The sequence below is a fragment of the Theropithecus gelada genome, chromosome 5, assembly GCF_003255815.1.
Source record: "Theropithecus gelada isolate Dixy chromosome 5, Tgel_1.0, whole genome shotgun sequence".
Taxonomy (NCBI): Eukaryota; Metazoa; Chordata; class Mammalia; order Primates; family Cercopithecidae; genus Theropithecus; species Theropithecus gelada.
The window spans coordinates 38,697,712-38,718,012 of NC_037672.1; the positions used below are offsets into that span (position 1 = coordinate 38,697,712).

Below are 20,301 nucleotides of genomic sequence, written 5' to 3' on the forward strand. Positions count from 1 at the left end.
TCACTACTTTGTAAATAGAAGAAATAGAACAAAAGAATGTTTTCAATTATATACCTTTTCACATTACTGAATTTAGATTAGAGCAGTCCAAAATTGCACACATTTCTTTGTATTATCAAAGATACAGTTTCTATAGTTTTCATTCATTTTTTAAAGTTTTAGGCCGGGTGCTGGCCGGATGCGGTGGCTCATGCCTGTAATCCCTGCAATTTGGGAGGCCGAGGTGGGTGGATCATGAGGTCGGGAGTTCAAGACCAGCCTGGCCAAGATGGTGAAACCCTGTATCTACTAAAAATACAAAAAAGAAAATTAGCCAGGCATGGTGACACACGCCTGTAATCCCAGCTATTTGGGGGGCCGAGGCAGAGAATTGCTTAAACCTGGAGGGGCGGAGGTTGCAGTGAGCTGAGATTGCGCCACTGCACTCCAGCCTGGGCTACAGAGCGACACTCCGTCTCAAAAAAAAAGAAAAAAGTTTTAGGCCGGGTGCAATGGCTTATGCCTGTAATCCCAGCACTTTGGGAGGCTGAGGCGGGCGATTACCTGAGGTTAGGAGTTCAAGAACAGCCTGGCCAACATGGCAAAACCCTCTCTACTAAAATTACAAAAAAGCTGGGTGTAGTGGTGCACACCTGTAGTCCCAGCTACTCCTCGGGAGGCTGAGGCACGACAATCACTTGAACCTGGGCGGCAAAGGTTGCAGTGAGCTGAGATTACACCACTGTACTCCAGCATGGGCGACAGATCAAGGCTCCATCTCAGTAAAAATAATAGTAATAATAATAATAAAATAAAGCTTTAAATTTATTTATTTATTGTAGAGATAGGGTCTTGCTATGTTGCCCAAGCTGGTCTCAAGCACCTGGCCTCAAGTGATCCTTCCGCCTTGGCCTCCTGAAGTGCTAAGATTATAGACTTGAGCCCCAACACCTGGCCTATAGTATTTAGGGTTAGAAAAATAGGTGTGGTAGGCTGTTTTTGCATTGCCATAAAGGAATACCTGAAACTGAGTAATTTATAAGGAAAAGAAATTTCATTTGGCTTGTGGTTCTTCAGGCTATATAGGAAGCGTGGTGCCAACATCAGCTCAATTTCTGGTGAGGCCTTAGGGAACTTATGATCACGGTGAAAGATGAAAGGGGAGCCTATTTCACATGGTGAGGGTAGAGAACAGAGCGGAAGCAACAGAGAGTGAGGAAGTTGCCACGTACTTTTAAAACTTTTTTTTTTTTTTTTTTTTTGAGACAGTCTCACACTGTTGTGCAGGCTGGTGTACAATGGCACGATCTCGGCTCACTGCAAGCTCCGCCTGCCGGGTTCATGCCATTCTGCCTCAGCCTCCCGAGTAGCTGGGACTACAGGCACGTGCCATCACGCCTGGCTAATTTTTGTATTTTTAGTAGAAACGGTGTTTCACTGTGTTGGCCAGGCTGGTCTCAAACTCCTGACCTCATGATCTGCCTGCCTTGGCCTCCCAAAATGGTGGGATTACAGGTGTGAGCCACTGTGCCCAGCCAAAAAACACTTTTTTTTTTGAAGACTGTCGCCCAAGCTGAAGTACTGTGGTGCAATCTTGGCACACTGCAACCTCCACCTCCCAGGTTTAAGCACTTTTCGTGCCCTCATGCCTCAGTCTCTTGAGTAGCTGGGATTACAGGTGCATGCCACCGTGTCCAGCTAATATTCGTGTTTTTAGTACAGATGGTCTTTTGCCATGTTGGCCAGGCTGGTCTGGAATTCCTGGGCTCAAGTGATCCACCCACCCTGGCCTCCCAAAGTGCTGGGGTTAAAGGCATGAGCCACTGCTTCCAGCCTTAAAACACTTTTTTTTCTTTGAGACAGAGTTTCACTCTTGTTACCCAGGCTGGAGTGCAATGGCATGATGTTGGCTCACTGCAACCTCCACCTCCCAGGTGCAAACGATTCTCCTGCCTCAGCCTCCCGAGTAGCTGGGATTACAGGTATGCACCACCACACCCAGCTAATTTTTGTAATTTTAGTAGAGACAGGGTTTCTCCATGTTGGTCAGGCTGGTTTCAAACTACCAACCTCAGATCATCCACCCACCTGACCTCCCAAAGTGCTGGGATTACAGGCATGAGCCACCATGCCCGGCCAAAATACTTAAACAACCAGCTCTCACATAAACTCATTCATGACCAATGGTGTTCCTCTAAGCCATTCATGAGCTATTTGCCCCCATGATCCAAACACCTCTCCCCAGGCCCCACCTCCAACGCTGGGAATTACATTGCACCATGAGATTTGGAGAGGACAAATATCCAAACTATATCAATAGGTTTTGTTTTGGTTTTGTTTTTTTTTTTTTGATACAGAATCTCACTCTGCCACCCAGACTAAAGTGCTGTGGCTCACTGCAGCCTCAACCTTCCAGGCTCAAGCAGTCTTCCCACCTCAGCCTTCCGAGTAACTGTAACTACAGACATGTGCTACCACACCTGGCTAATTTTTTGTAGAGACAGAGTTTCAACTCATTGCCCAGGCTAGTCTTAAACTCCTGGACTCAAGCAGTCTACCTGCTTCAGCCTCCCAAAGTGCTGGGACTAGGCATGAGCCATCCCGCCTGACCTCAATTATTGAACTAATTTTCTTACAATTAATGATTAAAACTGGCTGTGCGCGGTGACTCAGACCTGTAATCCTAGCATTTGGGAGGCCAAGGCAGGAGTATTTCTTGGGCTCAGGTGTTTGAGACCTGCACTGGCAACGTGGCAAGACCCTGTCTATACAAAAAGTTTTAAAATTGGCTGGGTGTGGTGTTGCGTGCCGGTAGTCTAAGGTGAGAAAATCACTTGAGCCTTGGAAGTCAGGGCTCCAGTGAGCTGTGTTCACACATTCTGTGAAAATTCAATCATGCAGAAAAGTGACAACTTTTTCTCTTTGACGTTGTTATGAATTGTATATAAATTTATAGCTCTAGATTTTTTTTCAATTTTGAGGGTTTTGAGAGCAAACTGCCCTTTTTTTTTTTTTTGCACCCCTGCCAGACACAGTTTTGCTCTGTCGCCTAGGCTGGAGTGCAGTGACACGATCACAGCTCACTGCAGCCTTGACCTTCCAGGCCCCAAGCATTCTTGCCACCTCAGCCTATTACAGGTGCACACCAGCATGCCTGGCTAATTTTTTTAAATTATTTTTTATAGAGAGAGGTCTCGCCATGTTGCCCATGCTGGCTGGTGCTCAAGCAGTCCCCCTGTCTTAGCTTCCCAAAGTGCTAGGATTACAGGCATGAGCCACTGCCCCCGGCTGATTCTTTTTCTTTAACCTCCTCTTCATTCAAGTTTCTGATTCTTGCAATGGTAATCTAGAGTCTGTAGGAGACTGTGTCTTCACAATAGGAAGACAGTACAAATAGAGGAAATAGACAGTATTTATAATAAGGATTTTTGAGTCTCTAAGGTAAGAACTTATTACTTAGATTTTTGTTTCTTTGTTTGAGACAGAGTCTCGCTCTGTCGCCCAGGCTGGAGTGCAGTGGCATACTGCAAGCTCTGCCTCCTGGGCTCACGCTATTCTGTTGCCTCAGCCTCCCTACTAGCTGGGACTGCAGGCGCCCGCCACCACTCTAGGCTAATTTTTTGTATTTTTAGTAGAGACAGGGTTTCACAGTGTTAGCCAGGATGGTCTCAATCTTCTGACCTCGTGATCTGCCTGCCTCAGCCTCCCAAAGTGCTAGGATTACAGGTGTGAGCCACTGCGTCTGGCCTACTTAAAAGTTTTTCAGAAAATTTTTGTAAAGTACACAGCATAAAATTTACTAGGCCAGGCATGGTGGCTCATGCCTATAATCCCAGCACTTTGGGAGGCCAAGGCGGGTGGATTGCTTGAGCTCAGGAGTTCAAGACCAGCGTGGGCAACATGGCGAAATTCCATCTCTACAAAAAATACAAAAATTAGCCAGGCATGGTGGCATGAGTCTGTAGTCCCAGCTACTTGGGAGGCTAAGGTTGGAGGATCACTTAAGCTCAGGAGGTTGAGGTTGAGGCAACAGGGACCTGTGATCACACCACTGCATTCCAGCCTAAGTGACCATGAGACCCTATCTCAAATAAGCAGGGCCGGGCGCGGTGCCTCACGCGTATAATCCCAGCACTTTGGGAGGCCGAGGTGAATGGATCACCTGAGGTCAGGAGTTCCAGACCAGCCTGACCAATATGGTGAAATCCTGTCTTTACCAAAAATATAAAAAAGTTAGCCAGGCGTGGTAGCATGCGACTGTAGTCCCAGATACTAGGGAGAATCACTTGAACCTGGGAGGCAGAGGTTGCAGTGAGCCGAGATTGTGCCACTGCACTTCAGCCTGGGCAACAGAAGGAGACTCTGTCTCAAATAAATAAGTAAGTAGGCTGGGCATGGTGGCTCTCGCTTGTAACCCCAACACTTGGAGGTTGAGGCGGATGGATCACCTGAGGTCAGGATATATATGTACACACATACGCATATGCGTATACAAAAGCCAGACATTTTGTTGATCCATTCATCCATCCATGGAAACCTTAAGTTGCTTCTGCCTTCTGGCTGTTGCGAATAATATTGTTATGAACATGCATATATTAACACCTACTCCAGTTCCTGCGTTCAGTTCTTTTGGGTGTATATCCATAAGTGGAATTGCTGGATTATATAGTAACTGTGGGTTTTTTTTTGTTTTTTTGTTTGTTTTTTGTGTTTTTTTTGAGGGACTGCCGTACTGTTTCTCATAGAGTTTTCACCATTTTACATTCCCACAAGTAGTGCACAAGAGTTCCATTTCTCCACAACCTGGCTAACAATTACTTTTTTTTTATGGTAGCCATTCTTTTTTTTTTTTTTTTTGAGACAGAGTCTCGCTCTGTCGCCCAGGCTGGAGTGTAGTGGCCGGATCTCAGCTCACTGCAAACTCCGCCTCCCGGGTTCACGCCATTCTCCTGCCTCAGCCTCCTGAGTAGCTGGGACTACAGGCACCCGCGTTTTTTAGTAGAGACAGGGTTTCACCGTGTTAGCCAGGATGGTCTCGATCTCCTGACCTCGTGGCCCATCTCGGCCTCCCGAAGTGCTGGGATTACAGGCTTGAGCCACTGCGCCCAGCCTATATGGTAGCCATTCTAATGGATATGAAGTGATAGGTCATTGTGGTTTCAATTTGCATTTCCCTAATGATTAATGGTGTTGAGCATCTTTTCATGTGTTGACACTTTATATATCTTCTTTGGAGAAACGTCTGTTCACATCCCTTGTCGATTTTTTAACCAGGTTTGTTTTTTGTTGTTACTGAGTTGTAGGAGTTCTTTATATATTATGGATATTAAGCCCTCACCAGATAAATGATTTGGAAATATTTTCTCCTGAAACACAGAAGCTTTTTTGTTTTAAGTAGTGGGGTCTTACTATGTTGCCCAAGCTGGCGTCGAACTCTTGGGCTCAAGTGATCCTCCCACCTCAGCCTCCCAGGTAGCTGGGACTACAGGTGTGTGCCACCACACCAGCTTCACAGGAGTGTTTATTTTTATTTTTAATTTTTATTATTTTTTTTCTTTCTTTTTTTTTTTTTTTTTGAGATGGAGTCTCGCTTTGTCGCCCAGGCTGGAGTGCAGTGACATGATCTCGACTTACTGCAGCCTCTGCCTCCTGGGTGTTCAAGCAATTCTCCTGCTTCAGCTTCCCAAGTAGCTGGGATTACAAACATGCCTGGCTAATTTTGTGTTTTTAATAGAGATGGTGTTTCACCATGTTGGCCAGGCTGGTCTCGAACTCCTGACCTCAGGTGATCCACCTGCCTCAGTCTCCCAAAGTGCTGGGATTACAGGTGTGAGCCATTGTACCCGGCCAGGAGTTTTTAACTTTGATAAAGTTGTCATGCATATTCCCTTATTTTTTTCTTTGGTTTCTTCTACCTTTGATGTCATATCCAAGGAATCATTGCCAAATTCAGTGTCATGAAGTTTTCCCCCTATGTTTTTGCTTCCTAGCTCTTACATTTAGGTTTTTGATCCATTTTGAGTTAATTTTTATATATGGTATAATAAGGTAAGGGTCCAACTTCGTTAATTTGAGAGATTATCAGTTTGCTTTGTTTTGTTTTGTTTTGTTTTGTTTGAGATGGAGTCTCGCTCTGTCGCCCAGGCTGGAGAGCAGTGGCGCAATCTTGGCTCACTGCAAGCTCTGCCTCCTGGGTTCACGCCTTTCTCCTGCCTCAGTCTCCAGAGTAGCTGGTACTACAGGCAACCGCCACCACACCCGGCTAATTTTTTTGTATTTTAGTAGAGACGGAGTTTCACTGTGTTAGCCAGGATGGTCTCAATTTCCTGACCTCGTGATCCGCCCGCCTTGGCCTCCTAAAGTGCTGGCATTACAGGCGTGAGCCACCACACCCGGCCCGAGATTATCAGTTTTCAAGAAAAGTGTTAATTGCCTTGTTGAGATATTTGTTAGACTACCTATGTGATATAGTATGAAGGACTTGCAAGATTTGGACGCTTTTCTTTTACATGCCTTTATGTTTTTATTTCAAATTAAAATAAGTATGAGTTTAGTAATTGCCTTAGTATTAAATACTTCCTTTGAGTGAAAACTTTTCTTTGCTATTCAGGTAAATTTCCTTTAAATAAATAATTTTATTAAAAATTATATAACATAAGATTTTGTTTCAGGCAACACCATGGATTTTAAAATTAGGTTGCTTAGAAAGTCCATTGAGGCCGGGCGCGGTGGCTCAAGCCTGTAATCCCAGCACTTTGGGAGGCCGAGATGGGCGGATCACGAGGTCAGGAGATCGAGACCATCCTGGCGAACACAGTGAAACCCCGTCTCTACTAAGAAATACAAAACATAGCCGGGCGAGATGGCGGGCGCCTGTAGTCCCAGCTACTCGGGAGGCTGAGGCCGGAGAATGGCGTGAACCCGGGAGGCGGAGCCTGCAGTGAGCTGAGATCCGGCCACTGCACTCCAGCCTGGGCTACAGAGCGAGACTCCGTCTCAAAAAAAAAAAAAAAAAAGAAAGTCCATTGGAAAATTAAGTAGTGCACTTAAGTGTTGTAAGAATTGCTTGAACCTGGGAGGCAGAGGTTGCAGTGAGCCAAGATTGCACCACTGCACTCCAGTCTGGGGGACAGAGTGAGATGCCGTCTCCAAAAGAAAAAAAAAAAAAAGGCGAGTTGAAAGACAAGAATGAACATTTGAGGATTGAGGTTGGCTTTTTGTTTTGATTCATGTCTTAAAAGAAAAGAATATTGTCAATTTTAAAGAGTTGGGGTTTTGCCATCTTGCCCAGGCTGGTCTCAAACCCCTGGGTTCCAGCGATCCGCCTGCCTCAGCCTCTCAAAGTACTGGGATTACAGATACGAACCACCGCGCCTGGCCCTATTTTTAATTTTTTTGAGGAAACTCCATACTGTGTTCCATAATGGTTGTACTAATTTGCATTCCCACCAGCAGTGTGCAGGGGTTTCCTTTCCTTTACATCATCAGCAACACTTGTTCATCGTTTTTATAATAGCCATTCTAACGAGTGCTAGGTAATACCTCATTTTGGTTTGTTTTATTTTATTTATTTATTTTTGATAGAGTATCACTCTGTTACCCAGGCTGGAGTGCAGTGGCATCTCAGCTCGCTGCAACGTCAGCCTCCCGAATAGCTGGGATTAGAGGTGTGCACTACCATGCCCAGGAAATTTTTGTATATTTAGTAGAGACGGGATTTCGCCATGTTGCCCGGGTAGGTCTCGAGCTCCTGACCTCTAGTTTAGGTGATCTGCCCGCCTCAGCCTTCCAAAGTATTGGGATTACAGACATGAGCCACCATGCCCACCCTAATTAACAGTATTTGCCAAATATTAATGTGCATCAGAATCACCTGCAGTACCTGTTAACCCTGGAGTTTTTGATTCAGTAGCTCTGGGGTAGAGATAACTTCCCAAGGGATGCTGATGCTGCTGGTTGGATGAACAACACTGTGAGATCATTGCCTTAAGACGTCCATTGTTGGTTGTTGGCAATAACTTAACTTTTTGGCTAGGGGTGGAGGTGTGGGAGACAGAGTCTGGCTCTGTCCTGCATGCTGGAGTACAGTGGTGCCATCTGGACTCATATAACCTTTGCCTACCAGGTTCAAGCGATTCCTGCCTGAGCCCCTCAAGTAACTGGGATTACAAGCATGTGCCACCACATCTGGCTAATTTTTGTATTTTTAGCAGAGGCTGCGTTTCACCATGTTGCCCAGGGTAGTCTCAAACTCCTGGCCTCAAGTGATCTGCCCACCTCGGCCTTCCTAAGTGCTGGGATTACAGGCGTGAGCCACTGCATCCAGCCTAAATTAACTTTTATTGTAGACATCTAGGGAAGTACTATTTATGTACCAAACTTGGGAAAATTGAGAGAACAGTCACCAGTCTTTTCTATTCTGTGGCTCAAATCAGGAACCCAGTTGAAAAAGGCTGGTTTAGAGTAATTGGCCAGTTGTTGTGGCTCACACCTATAATCCCAGCACTTTCGGAGGCTGAGGTGAGAGGATTGCTTGAGCTCAGGAGTTCGAGACCAGCTTGGGTAACATCGTGAAACCCTGTCTCTACAAAAAAAAATTGTTTTTAATTAGCTGAGCGTGTTGGCATGTGCCTGTGGTCCCAGCTACTCAGGAGGCTGAGGTACGAGGATCACCTGAGCCAAAGAGGTCAAGGCTACAGTGAACCGTGATTGTGCCACTGCACTTTAGCCTAAGCAGTGTGAGACCCTGTCTCAAAAAAGAAAAAAAAAGAATGATCTAATTTGCATGGTAAAAATAGTCATTCTCTTTACATGCAACATTTTTAATATGTCCACATTGTATTTATACATACCTCTTATTGGTGAAGCAACTTTTTTTTTTTTTTTTTTTTAAGATGAAGTCTCACTCTGTCACCCAGGCTAGAGTGCAATGGCGTGATTTTGGCTCACTGCAACCTCCGCCTCCCAAGCCCAAGCAATTCTCCTGCCTCAGCCACCTGAGTAGCTGGGATTATAGGCACATGCCACCATGCCTAGCTAATTTTTGCATTTTTTGTAGAGATGAGGTTTCACCATGTTGGCCAGGCTGATCTCAAACTCCTGACCTCAGATGACTGCCTGCCCCGGCCTCCCAAAGTGTTGGGATTACAGGCGTGAGCCACTGAGCCTGGCCAGTGAAACAACTTTTTAATAGAAATGCCAAGAATTACTACTAGACAAGTAGATGCTATTTTTAAGACAAATATTAGCTTTGTAAAGATACTTTCCTTATAAATACATTTAAAATCATAAGTGATGTAGTTTAAGCCAAAAATGTTATCCTATTTCAAAATGTTATGGAATGATTTCATATTTTCTTGAAAATATGGCCAAGCACGGTGGCTCAAGCCTGTAATCCCAGCACTTTGGGAGGCCGAGGCGGGCGGATCACGAGGTCAGGAGATCAAGACCATCCTGTCTCTCACGGTGAAACCCTGTTCTACTAAAACTACAAAAAATTAGCTGGGCGTGGTTGCATGTGCCAGCTACTTGGGAGGCTGAGGCAGGAGAATTGCTTGAACTAGGGAAGCAGAGGTTCCGGTGAGCCGAGATTGCACCACTGCACTCCAGCCTCGGCGACAGAGTAAGACTTCATCTCAAGAAAAAAAAGAAAGAAAAAATATATTTGCTTCATAGTATCTTGTTTTTAGAGTGCCATTGAAAGAAAGTCTCACAAACTATTGGTACTAATGATTTATCACTTTAACTTTGTGTTTAGAGAAATGGATAGAAAATAAGTGAGTGGATAAAATTGACAAGAAAGATCTTGGCAACAAGAAAAACAAGGACAGTTCAGAATTTGAGTTGTCTTAAGAAATAGAACGGCCGGGCGCGGTGGCTCAAGCCTGTAATCCCAGCACTTTGGGAGGCCGAGGCGGGTGGATCACAAGGTCAGGAGATCGAGACTATCCTGGCTAACATGGTGAAACCCCGTCTCTACTAAAAATACAAAAAACTAGCCGGGCGCGGTAGCGGGCGCCTGTAGTCCCAGCTACTTGGGAGGCTGAGGCGGGAGAATGGCGTGAACCCGGGGGGCGGAGCTTGCAGTGAGCCGAGATCGCGCCACTGCACTCCAGCCTGGGAGACACAGTGAGACTCCGTCTCAAAAAAAAAAAAAAAAAAGAAAAAAAAAAAGAAATAGAAAAGCTGGCCGAGTGTAGTAACTCACATCTGTAATCCTTGACCTTTGAGAGGCCAAGGTGGATGGATCACCTGAGCTCAGAAGTTGGATACCAGCCTAGGCAACATGGCAAAACCCGGTCTTTACGAAAAAAGGAAAAAACAAACAAAAAAATGCTGGGTGTGGTGGTGTGTGCTTGGAGTTCCAGCTACTTGGGAGGCTGAGGCAGGAGAATCGCTTGAACCCAGGAGGCAGAGGTCGCAGTGAGACAAGATAATGCCACTGCCCACTCCAGCCTGAGCGGCAGAGTGAGTCCCTGTCTCCAAAAAAAAAGAAAAAAGAAATAGGCAAATTGTAAAGTAAGGAAGAAAATAAATGATAGGCAGATACATAATTATAAATGTCTATGACTTAACTGTATAATTAAGATAAAGATCTAAGTAACTTTTAGCTCCACAATTTTTTAATTTTTATTAAGAAAGTACTTAATTGCTTTTGCCTGCAGAGCCCTCTTAATTGGGATATTTTCATATTTGAATTTTAGGGCAGCTGCAATGACTCTCCGCACGGTATTATTGTCATTGCAAGCACTATTGGCAGCTGCAGAACCAGATGATCCACAGGATGCTGTAGTAGCAAATCAGGTAAGATGGCTGCTTTTGAAAGACTTCCTTACATTATGTATGAGTCTTTAACCGCTTTAATGGTTTGCACATTAACACATGAGCATACTCTATTGAAACTAAATTTTGAAATGGTTTTCTTTCTTGTAGGATTATTTTGTCAGGTGTAATAGTGAAAACTTAATAGACTTTTAACATCTAGTTTAGTTGGATATAGATGCTATTTTCCTAACATGAGTATTTTCAAACACATAAAGTCAAAAGAATTACACAGTGAACACCCATATTCCTACCATCTAGATTCTAGGATTAATGCTGGTGTATGTATCCATCTTTTTATCCTTCTATTCAGGAAGGATGATCCCTCCTGCTAATAATTTTAATCACCTCCTATCATGGCACTGACATGGCATGGCACAGTCTCCAATGACCTGGTAATTTGTTGAATGGAATAAATATTTTTCATTTCACTTTCTAGCTGTAGTGGCTGAGTTTAATAATTACATCAGAGACTGGACCTAAGTTATTAGTATCTGACCCATTAAGAAACAGTTTGCTGGCCAGGTGCGGTGGCTCATGCCTGTAATCCCAGCACTCTGGGAGGCCGAGGTGGGTGGATCACTTAAGGTCAGGAGTTCCAGACCAGCCTGACCAACAGGACCAATAGGTGGTGAAACCCTATCTCTACTAAAAACACAAAACTAGCCCGGCGTGGTGGGACGCACCTGTAGTCCCAGCTACCTGAAAGGCTGAAGTGGGAGAATTGCTTGAACCTGGGAGGCAGAGGTTGCAGTGAGCTGAGATCACGCCATTGCACTCCAGCCTGGGTGACAGAACGGAACCCTTTCTCAAAAAACAAAAAAGTTTGCCAATACCTACTTTAAGCAATTGGAATATAATGAACAGTCTTTTTTTTTTTTTTTTTTTAACCTTAGTTTTTCTTCTCTTGACTTCTAAGATATTACCCACTTTTCTTCCTCACTTCATAGCTGTTCTTTGTTAGTTCCCACAATTATTTCCCTTCCTACTCATCTTTCTTAAATGTAGTTCCTCAGTTCTGACCTTGTTACCTTTACTTTCTGTACACATTGACACTTGGATGATCGTATCTATACTGATGTTACCACCCGTACATTGATGAAATGTGTAGGCTTGCCCTCTCACGAGAGCCTGGTGTTTAACTAAATTGGTAGGTGATGGTATCATAGAATGATAGGTTTGTAGGATTTATGATATTGCATTCAGTTTTGGCAGTGTTACACTCAGGTATCTAAGGAACATTCGTATGGTTAACCACCCAAGTCACAGCCTTTGGAGTTTTTCTCTGTCTCCTTTGCTCCTGTTGATAACCATTCCCTGTATCATTCTGTTACTATATTTACATAATTACTCTGATCACTTTTTAAAAATTCTTTTCAACTGCTCTGATAGATCTTTTCTCAGCCTCTTTCTTCCTTTCTCCGTCTTCTACGTTGCTATCAGGTAGCTTTATAAAGTGCAAATCTTACTTCACTAACAAAAACTTGTTAGTAGCTCTACTGTCACCTACTTGAGTCCAAATTCTTTAGTTCATAGAGTTTTTCCATGATCTGAACTCTCTGCAAACCTAGCTTTATTTCCTAAATTCTTTTCTTCAAACTCATGCTTTTTCAAGCATTGCATTCGTTTTTACATATTGTATCCAATCTGCCATATTTCCTCTGCCTGAGGAAACTTCCTCTTGGCAAATTTCTTTAACCTATAAGATTTTAATTTATGTATTATCTTCTTTTCCCTTGAAGATCTGTTTACTCCTTGCTTTATGTATATATCCTTGTCAGTATATTCTGTTATTTGCCTCAGAGTACTTGCAATTCGGATTTTCCATGTTTTTTTATATATGTGCTATTTATTCATATTTGGTTGTTAAAAGCATGGCTTGTATTCCAGCTTTGCTTTCCTGTTGAATTCTAAGCCTTACAGGCTAAGGTTGGACTCAAGGGTTTCTTCTAGCTCCTAAGATAGTTCAATAATTTGACTTATTTTCTTGTGATGAATCAGTGGTAGAAAGTAGATTTATCATTTTAATATGTAATAGATTTAAATATATAAAGTACTTTTAAAAGAAATATTAAAGTGAATTGAAGCGTTAGTAATTTATACTTTGCTTTACTAAGTAATGGTGGTTCCAAAGTATTTGATAAATTTACCTCTTTCCAATGCATATGGGAAGTCTTTTAATAAAATTACTCTTGTGAGTTTATGATCATCTCAAGTTATGTAATAAGTTAGGTCTTTGCACGTGGGTTTCCATAAATCACTGTACACTAATGCAGCTGTAAGAAAACAGAAGAATCTAGTTGTATTCTAGCCTGGGCTGTGGGTAATACAAAAGCTGGTCACATTGTAAAAAATTATTCTAATGTCGGCCGGGCGCGGTGGCTCAAGCCTGTAATCCCAGCACTTTGGGAGGCCGAGACGGGCGTATCACGAGGTCAGGAGATCGAGACCATCCTGGCTAACACGGTGAAACCCTGTCTCTACTAAAAAATACAAAAAACTAGCCGGGCGAGGTGGCGGGCGCCTGTAGTCCCAGCTACTAGGGAGGCTGAGGCAGGAGAATGGCGTAAACCCGGGAGGCAGAGCTTGCAGCGAGCTGAGATCCGGCCACTGCACTCCAGCCTGGGCGACAGAGCAAGACTCCGTCTCAAAAAAAAAAAAAAATTATGCTAATGTCCACATATTTTTATAAGCTAGTAATCTGTGTTCAGTTGTATAATGTTTGCTGCTTTACAGTGTTTGGAACATCTCTTAATACTTCACTTAATCTAATTTTAGTCTTTTGCTAGTTATATCTGTTGGATTTGGAGATTAAAGTAGATTAATGTTACTTGTCTTTATTATTGTCAACACAAATTGTGAGTCAAAGCTTCAGGTTAAGTGGTCTTTTCTCGAGTGACATAGGTTGTCTATAATGCAAAGTGAATCACATTTTAAGTGTAGATTTGTTTTATTTGGAAAAAGTAGGATTGTAGGCAATTAAGAGCTGAAATACCATATCAAATATTATAACTGTAATGTCATGTCAATCAATTTTTTCCCCCCATATAGTACAAACAAAATCCCGAAATGTTCAAACAGACAGCTCGACTTTGGGCACATGTGTATGCTGGAGCACCAGTTTCTAGTCCAGAATACACCAAAAAAATAGAAAACCTATGTGCTATGGGCTTTGATAGGGTAAGTACATAAGGGCATGTTGATTTTGATATATTGATTGATTTTAAATTATTGCAAATTCTTGACTGACAAAAGTGGTTTAGAAAATTAAGAGAAATTCGCAGCCTGAGCAACATGGCAAAACGCATCTCTACAAAAATTAGCTGGACGTGATGGTGAGTGCCTGTAACCCAGCTACTCTGAAGGCTGAGGTGAGAGAATCCCTTGGACCCAGGAGGTCAGGAGGTCGAGGCTGCAGTGAGCGATAGTCATGCCACTGCACTCCAGCCTCGATGATAGAGCAAGACCCTGTCTCAAAAAAAAAAAAAAAAAAGGAAAATAAGAGAAAATCTAGTTTTGGTAAACATATTTTCTGTTTTCGAAATCAGTGATTTTTTTTATTTTTACTGATCACTGTCATTGATTTTAGAAGCTTTTCATGCACTGCAAATGTAAATCAACTTACAGAAAAGAAACAAGGTGTTAATTCCCAATATAAAGAGTGAATGATTCAGTATTGTTTAAATGTTTCCTTGAGATTTAATTTCTTGTCCCCTTTTCTTCTCTACAGAATGCAGTAATAGTGGCCTTGTCTTCAAAATCATGGGATGTAGAGACTGCAACAGAATTGCTTCTGAGTAACTGAGGCATAGAGAGCTGCTGATATAGTCAAGCTTGCCTCTTCTTGAGGAGCACCAACATCTGTTATTTTTAGGATTCTGCATAGATTTCTTTTAAACTGGCATTCTTGCCTAATGATGTTATCTAGGCACCATTGGAGACTGAAAAAAAAAAAAAAATCCCTGCTCTGTAAATAAAGCTAATTAAACGTCTGTGTAAATTTAAAAAGGGGAAATACTTTAATTTTTTTTTCTTAATAGTGTAAAAATTCCTTGAGCTAAGCTAAAACCATGGAAGAAACATGCTACTTTAGTGTTTAGCAGTGTACCAAGACTAGCAAGAGTTTGCTTCAGGATTTTGTTGAATAATTAAGATAATACTTTGAGTGTGTCAGGGCCATTCAAATTGTTGGTGTTGCATCACAGCTACCTTAACTGTTTTTAACATGGATCCTCTGTGCCTGTGAATTTACTTGCATGCTTGTACTTGACTTCTTAGGATGGGTAGCTGAAAAGACCACCATTTTAAGCATTTGAGAATTCTTAAATATGAAATTTATTCAGAATTGAAGATGGTGACCTATTCAGAGCCTTTTTGTCCTTGTCAACAGACTGGGACATAGTGTCTGTTTCCCCCCTTCCCACCCCTTTCCCCACCCCCACCTTGCCACACACAGCTAATATTCTAATGGTAAATTTCTCTGTATTTGGTGGGGAAATGTGCTGAAGGACAGTATGTATCCCTTGCTTCATTTTTAGGTCGTGGGTTTGGAATGTTTTGTCCCAGTTCTTCAAACACTCTTAAATTTTTCCTAAGTAATGTAAAAATGGAACTGCCAATTTTATTTCTCTTGCAAAAATAGTAAATACTTGGTGTTACATTATTCCCAGGTTTAATGAAAGAACCCAACTTAGTTTTTCAGTGAATTTGACACCTGTTTTTTAAACGATGAAATTTTTCTTTGAGAACTGGCAAGGATGCAGTCAGCTGTTTCCAGTAATTTTTAGCCTGATTTTGGGGTCTATAGAGATTGCTTTATTGGATACTTCAAGTCATTCTTGCTTGCACTTCCCCTATTGACACATGAAAGCTGTGTTGGTGTTTTATTGTACATACTTCAGATGCACATAGGAATAGAAGTGTGTTATAAATCTAGCTTTCTTTATGATGTTTCTGATAATATGAGAATTGAAAACTTTACCTTCTCTTGTACATAGTCAGACTATTTGTATTAAATTTTCATTTCATTCTAAGTTCAAAAGTTTGAAAATTATTAGTTTTGCAAGATCAAACACTAATGTGACCATTTTATGAAGGTTGAAGTGGATTTATGCAGGCAGTTCTATATATAGAAATACAATTCTTTTTAAATTTTTAGTACCAATACAAAATAACAAAAATGTAATGGAATCAGACTGAATTAAAGTAAGGCTGTATATTGAAAGTAATATTATAAAAGGTTTGCTTTCTTTAAGTGTTATTTATCTTAAATTATAATCGTTAAATGTTTGGAAGATAATTTTTGAATCATAACGTCAGCATAACTTCATTTGACTTCTCAATAATCTTGATACTAGAAGCAATAAAAGAACCATTATTAAATATATTGTAATGTTAAAGATGTGAAGGTTCTTCCAAAAATTTGTAAGGCTTTCCTAATTAACAGTAAACTCTTATAGTTGATATTATTGCATACTAAACACAAGTTGCTGTTTTTTCCCCATATGTTTGCTTAAGCATGTCTTTATGCAACCACCTCCTTTTATTGTTGTAGTTTATTTTCTAAAGATGCCAAAGGAAACAAGATTTTTCTTTATTTATTTTAAATACCTGAAACCTTGTACTTTATATTTTGAAGTAAGGTGGGATTGTGTGAAAATGTGGATGGTTTTTCTCCATTATTGGTTAGAATTACTTTTTTTAAGTGGAGGGCAACTTGGTACTATTCGTAGAATTTGGGTTTAAAAATATCAGACACATCTACCCAGTTTTTTTTTTGCCTGTATTATCAGGGTATATTTAATGTCCTGTGGTTAGACAAAGGTGAGAGAGCTCAGAGGTTTCTAAAGGTCAGGCATTACATACATACGTACATGCTCTTGGAGGCAGCTATATCCTGCTTTGATTTTTATGCACATGAGCCCTATAGGGTTATATACTCATCTGACTACACTTCAACATCCCCAGTGCCCAAGAAATTGGAAAGTACATTTGGTTTGAGACATCTTCATAAAAGATTCTTTATTATAAAAATTTACCTCATTTACATTTAATGTGATGATCTTTTTTTCCCTTTCTGGTATATTTCCCACTGTACTGTTTGCTTTTGTTATTCTCTTGTGTGTGGGTAGATTTAGTTACCCAAACATAGAAACTAAAGCAATTGCTTTTTTCCTCTGTTCTTAAATATGTTTGGAAAAAAGACACTAAAAGATCAGGCCTAGGGGAAAAGTACCCTGGTGGAAATTATTTTTGTAATTCTTAATATTTTTGAGTTGGCTCCGTTTGTCAGTTTTAAAAGTCTCAAAAATTATGTTAAAAAAAAAAAATCCAGTGAAATCCCATTTAGGGCAGGCCGATTTGTTAGAAGTCATTGATACTCCAGTAGGCTTTTGTTGTAATCAGGCCTGTTTCCTGAGTATGTGCCTCTTTTAAAAGAAGAAATAATTAGCTGTATAGTATTTCAGTACTGATGAATGAATGAATGAATGAATGAATGAATGGCAGTTAGTGGACCCAAATAAGTATTCAGTGGTATATAAATATTTGAGGGACTAGGTACTGAATTAGATGCTCTGAGTTGGCACCCCGAAATGTTTAGAATTACAACTATGATTTACTTATATCCTTGTAACACGTTCAAGGATATATAAATGTTTGGATTTTGTATTTTGCTTCTGAAGAGAATAATCTATGAATGGGGTTTTTTTTCCATTTTTTAGAAGTTATACACATTTATGATTGTTGGTGGCACATAAAACTATGCAAAATAATTCTTTTTAAGTATCTGTAAGAAAGAATTGGCAGTTTAAATGGATTTTGCTTATTTATGCACTACAGAATGCAGCATACTGTATTACTGTTGAGGCTGCTTAATAAGTTTACCAATGTGAAAAGCAGATCTTGGGCATAAGTGTATGCCTGATTTGAGCTTTTAAAACTGTGCAGTAGGTGTATGGTAATGTTTTACAATCCTATGTAGCAAAATAGGAAATTATGAATTTTTGTTGTTGTTGTTTTAAAGATTTAAGATGGATTGGGTAGGGAACAGCTGGAGCCAGGTATACCTTCTAATATGTAGAGGGAAACAATGTTTAGATGTGAAAAAGGAAGCCATCTGTTTACAGTTAACTTTATTTCATGGACTTCTACAAAATAATGTTGTATTAATCACTTTTTCTAGTTCAAGGAATTTCAATTCCAGGGTACAAACCATTGATTTTAAAATTACGTTTCCATTATTTTTAGTACAAGTTTAAAGTAAATGCTTACCATCAGCCAGTTGCTGTCACTGGGAAGAAGGCAACTTGAAGTATTTACTGATAAATAGCCTTTATTCCCAAGTGTGACTTTTCTTCAGTGTCTACATATTATGTCACACGTTCTATTTGCACTGCTGCAATATAGATCAAAGATCTTGTGGCATAGGGGTAAGGGAGTGTTACCATCTCCCTTGTCCCATTTGTTCTGTTACTGCTTCATTGGACTGATCTACCCTCATGAACTTGCAATCACCTAAATGGAGTCTTGAATGTGTCACCTTTTGCTTGGTTATTTCAACCATGCTGCTATATATAATCAGGTGTGGCACAGTTTGTCAGTTTGATTCTAGGTGTGAGTGGAGAGAAATCATTACACTGTGCTGTTAACGATCCTTGTCTGCTTGCTGTTACCTACTTTTTACAGGCATCATAATAAAAGCTAGACTATTTCTTTGGGGGGAAAGAGACTTATTTAATGTAATTTAAAAAACTTTTCCAATAGAAAATGAAATATTATTGAAAATAATATCTATTTTTTAGCTTTCAGCAATTGATGGTGCTTTGTTGTGGTGTCTGCTGGAAGTCTACTGCCATTATAGGGAACCTTGCTTGTTAGCTTCTCTAGATCTCTATTCTAAACAATCTGTTAGTGATGATAAATTCTGTAGGAGGGTCTATTCTGAGCCGTTAACTTCCTGTAAGGGGAAAATGGGTGGGTCACCAGAAATACCATGGAAGCAGGGTGGGCTGTGGGTGGAGGGTTGGGGTATTTGTCTTGAGAATTAAAAACTACGAAACACTTTTGTACACAACTGATTTTTTAAAAAATAAACACATTTTTAAAGATGTTGAATTTTTCCCCCCTTATTGGGAATTCTTAAAAATAAATGCATGCATGTTTTCCCCTGAAAATGGTTTATATCTTATTTCTGGGTACTCATCTGTGGACAAGCAATTAAGTCTTACTCTAAATAAGAATAAGAGAACTAGGCAGATATTTCTCCTTCACAAATTTCATAGTGATTGACATATAAATGCAGTAAGTTGTATCAGATCTTTGAATTTAAAAACATTGAAATTTAGTTCTAATTAAACTTACTAAAAGTAGAATATATTTGCTTAGATTCTAATCCAAAATGCAGAGTAATTAAGAGTTAGTTAAGTAATACTTTGTATTCTGTTTCCGTATATGCTTTCTGGAAATGTTGCATGGTACTATCAAAAAGACTGAATTGTTTCAGAAAGTCCAGAGTTTAATCCCAGCTTTTACTCAAGAGCAGAGAACCTGGACTTTTCTGAGCCTCAGTTTCCTCATCTAGGTAAGATATTTGCCCAGTACTTTGTAGCATGTTTGTGAAGATCAAATTAAATGATTGATGTAGCTATAAAAGTACTTAATATATTTGTTATAGATGTTAATATAATTCTAACACTAAATTTTGGCTTAACTATGAAAGGATTACTCTGTTCCTAATCTGAAACCACCAAGAGGATACCTTGTTTGAAAATTGTTCTTGTTTGGCAAAGTAGCTATTTTTTGTTATGTCTATTTCAAAGGTCCATTGATTGGTTATTATCTGTAGATTGCCCCTTCCTCCATAAATGCTGATAATTAGAAGACACTTTGTCAGGGTTTGTACAAATTATTTTACATGGCAAAACTGATTGTGTCTTTATGGTATTTGTAACCAACAAACAGCAGGCCTATAGGTTTCTTTGCCAAGAAATGGAATTCCTCCTGACCTGGAATACCAATATAAAGTGTTCTTTTTGTGGAGCAAGACTGGGTCTTTAGGTACTAAAAATCTAGGATAGCAAGCAGAATTCAAGGCTGGGTGTGGTGGCTTACACCTATAATCCCAACACTTTGGGAGGCAGAGGCAGGTGGATAATCTGAGACAGGCTGGCCAACATGGTTAAATCTCATCTCTACTAAAAACATAAAAATTAGCTGGGCATGGTGGTGCACGTCTGTAATCCCAGCTGCTCTGGAAGCTGAGGCAGGAGAATTGCTTGAACCCAGGAAGCGGAGGTTGCAGTGAGCCAAATTTGCACCACTGAACTCCAGCCTGGGCAACAGTGAGAATTTAAGGAGCTCTCATGCCCTGGCAATAGTCAAATGTAAAGAGCATCAGACATTTGGTACTTGTTTTGATCATCAGTGAATTAGTTTTTTTTAGTGGATAATATGCAGGTTAGTAAGGATAACTTAAGGTATCAGATAAAGTCAAATGGCAAA

The 20,301-nt window shown here is 40.6% G+C and overlaps 1 protein-coding gene across 8 annotated transcripts in view; it reads left to right on the forward strand.

The window, feature by feature from the left end:
• Nucleotides 1-18,974, forward strand: part of UBE2K (ubiquitin conjugating enzyme E2 K) — an 86,025-nt gene extending 67,051 nt beyond the window's left edge. For 5 of the 8 annotated variants that reach the window (XM_025385132.1, XM_025385137.1, XM_025385134.1 and 2 more), the window contains 3 exons: nt 10,683-10,782; nt 13,852-13,980; nt 14,531-18,974. In XM_025385132.1, the coding sequence (XP_025240917.1) occupies nt 10,683-10,782; nt 13,852-13,980; nt 14,531-14,605 (304 nt within the window). In that variant the 3' untranslated portion in view covers nt 14,606-18,974. Of the gene's footprint in view, nt 1-156; nt 224-10,682; nt 10,783-13,851; nt 13,981-14,530 lie in introns of all 8 variants that reach the window. The other 3 variants (XM_025385138.1, XM_025385133.1, XM_025385135.1) reach the window with 3 other exon arrangements.
• Nucleotides 18,975-20,301: the final 1,327 nt, after the last annotated feature.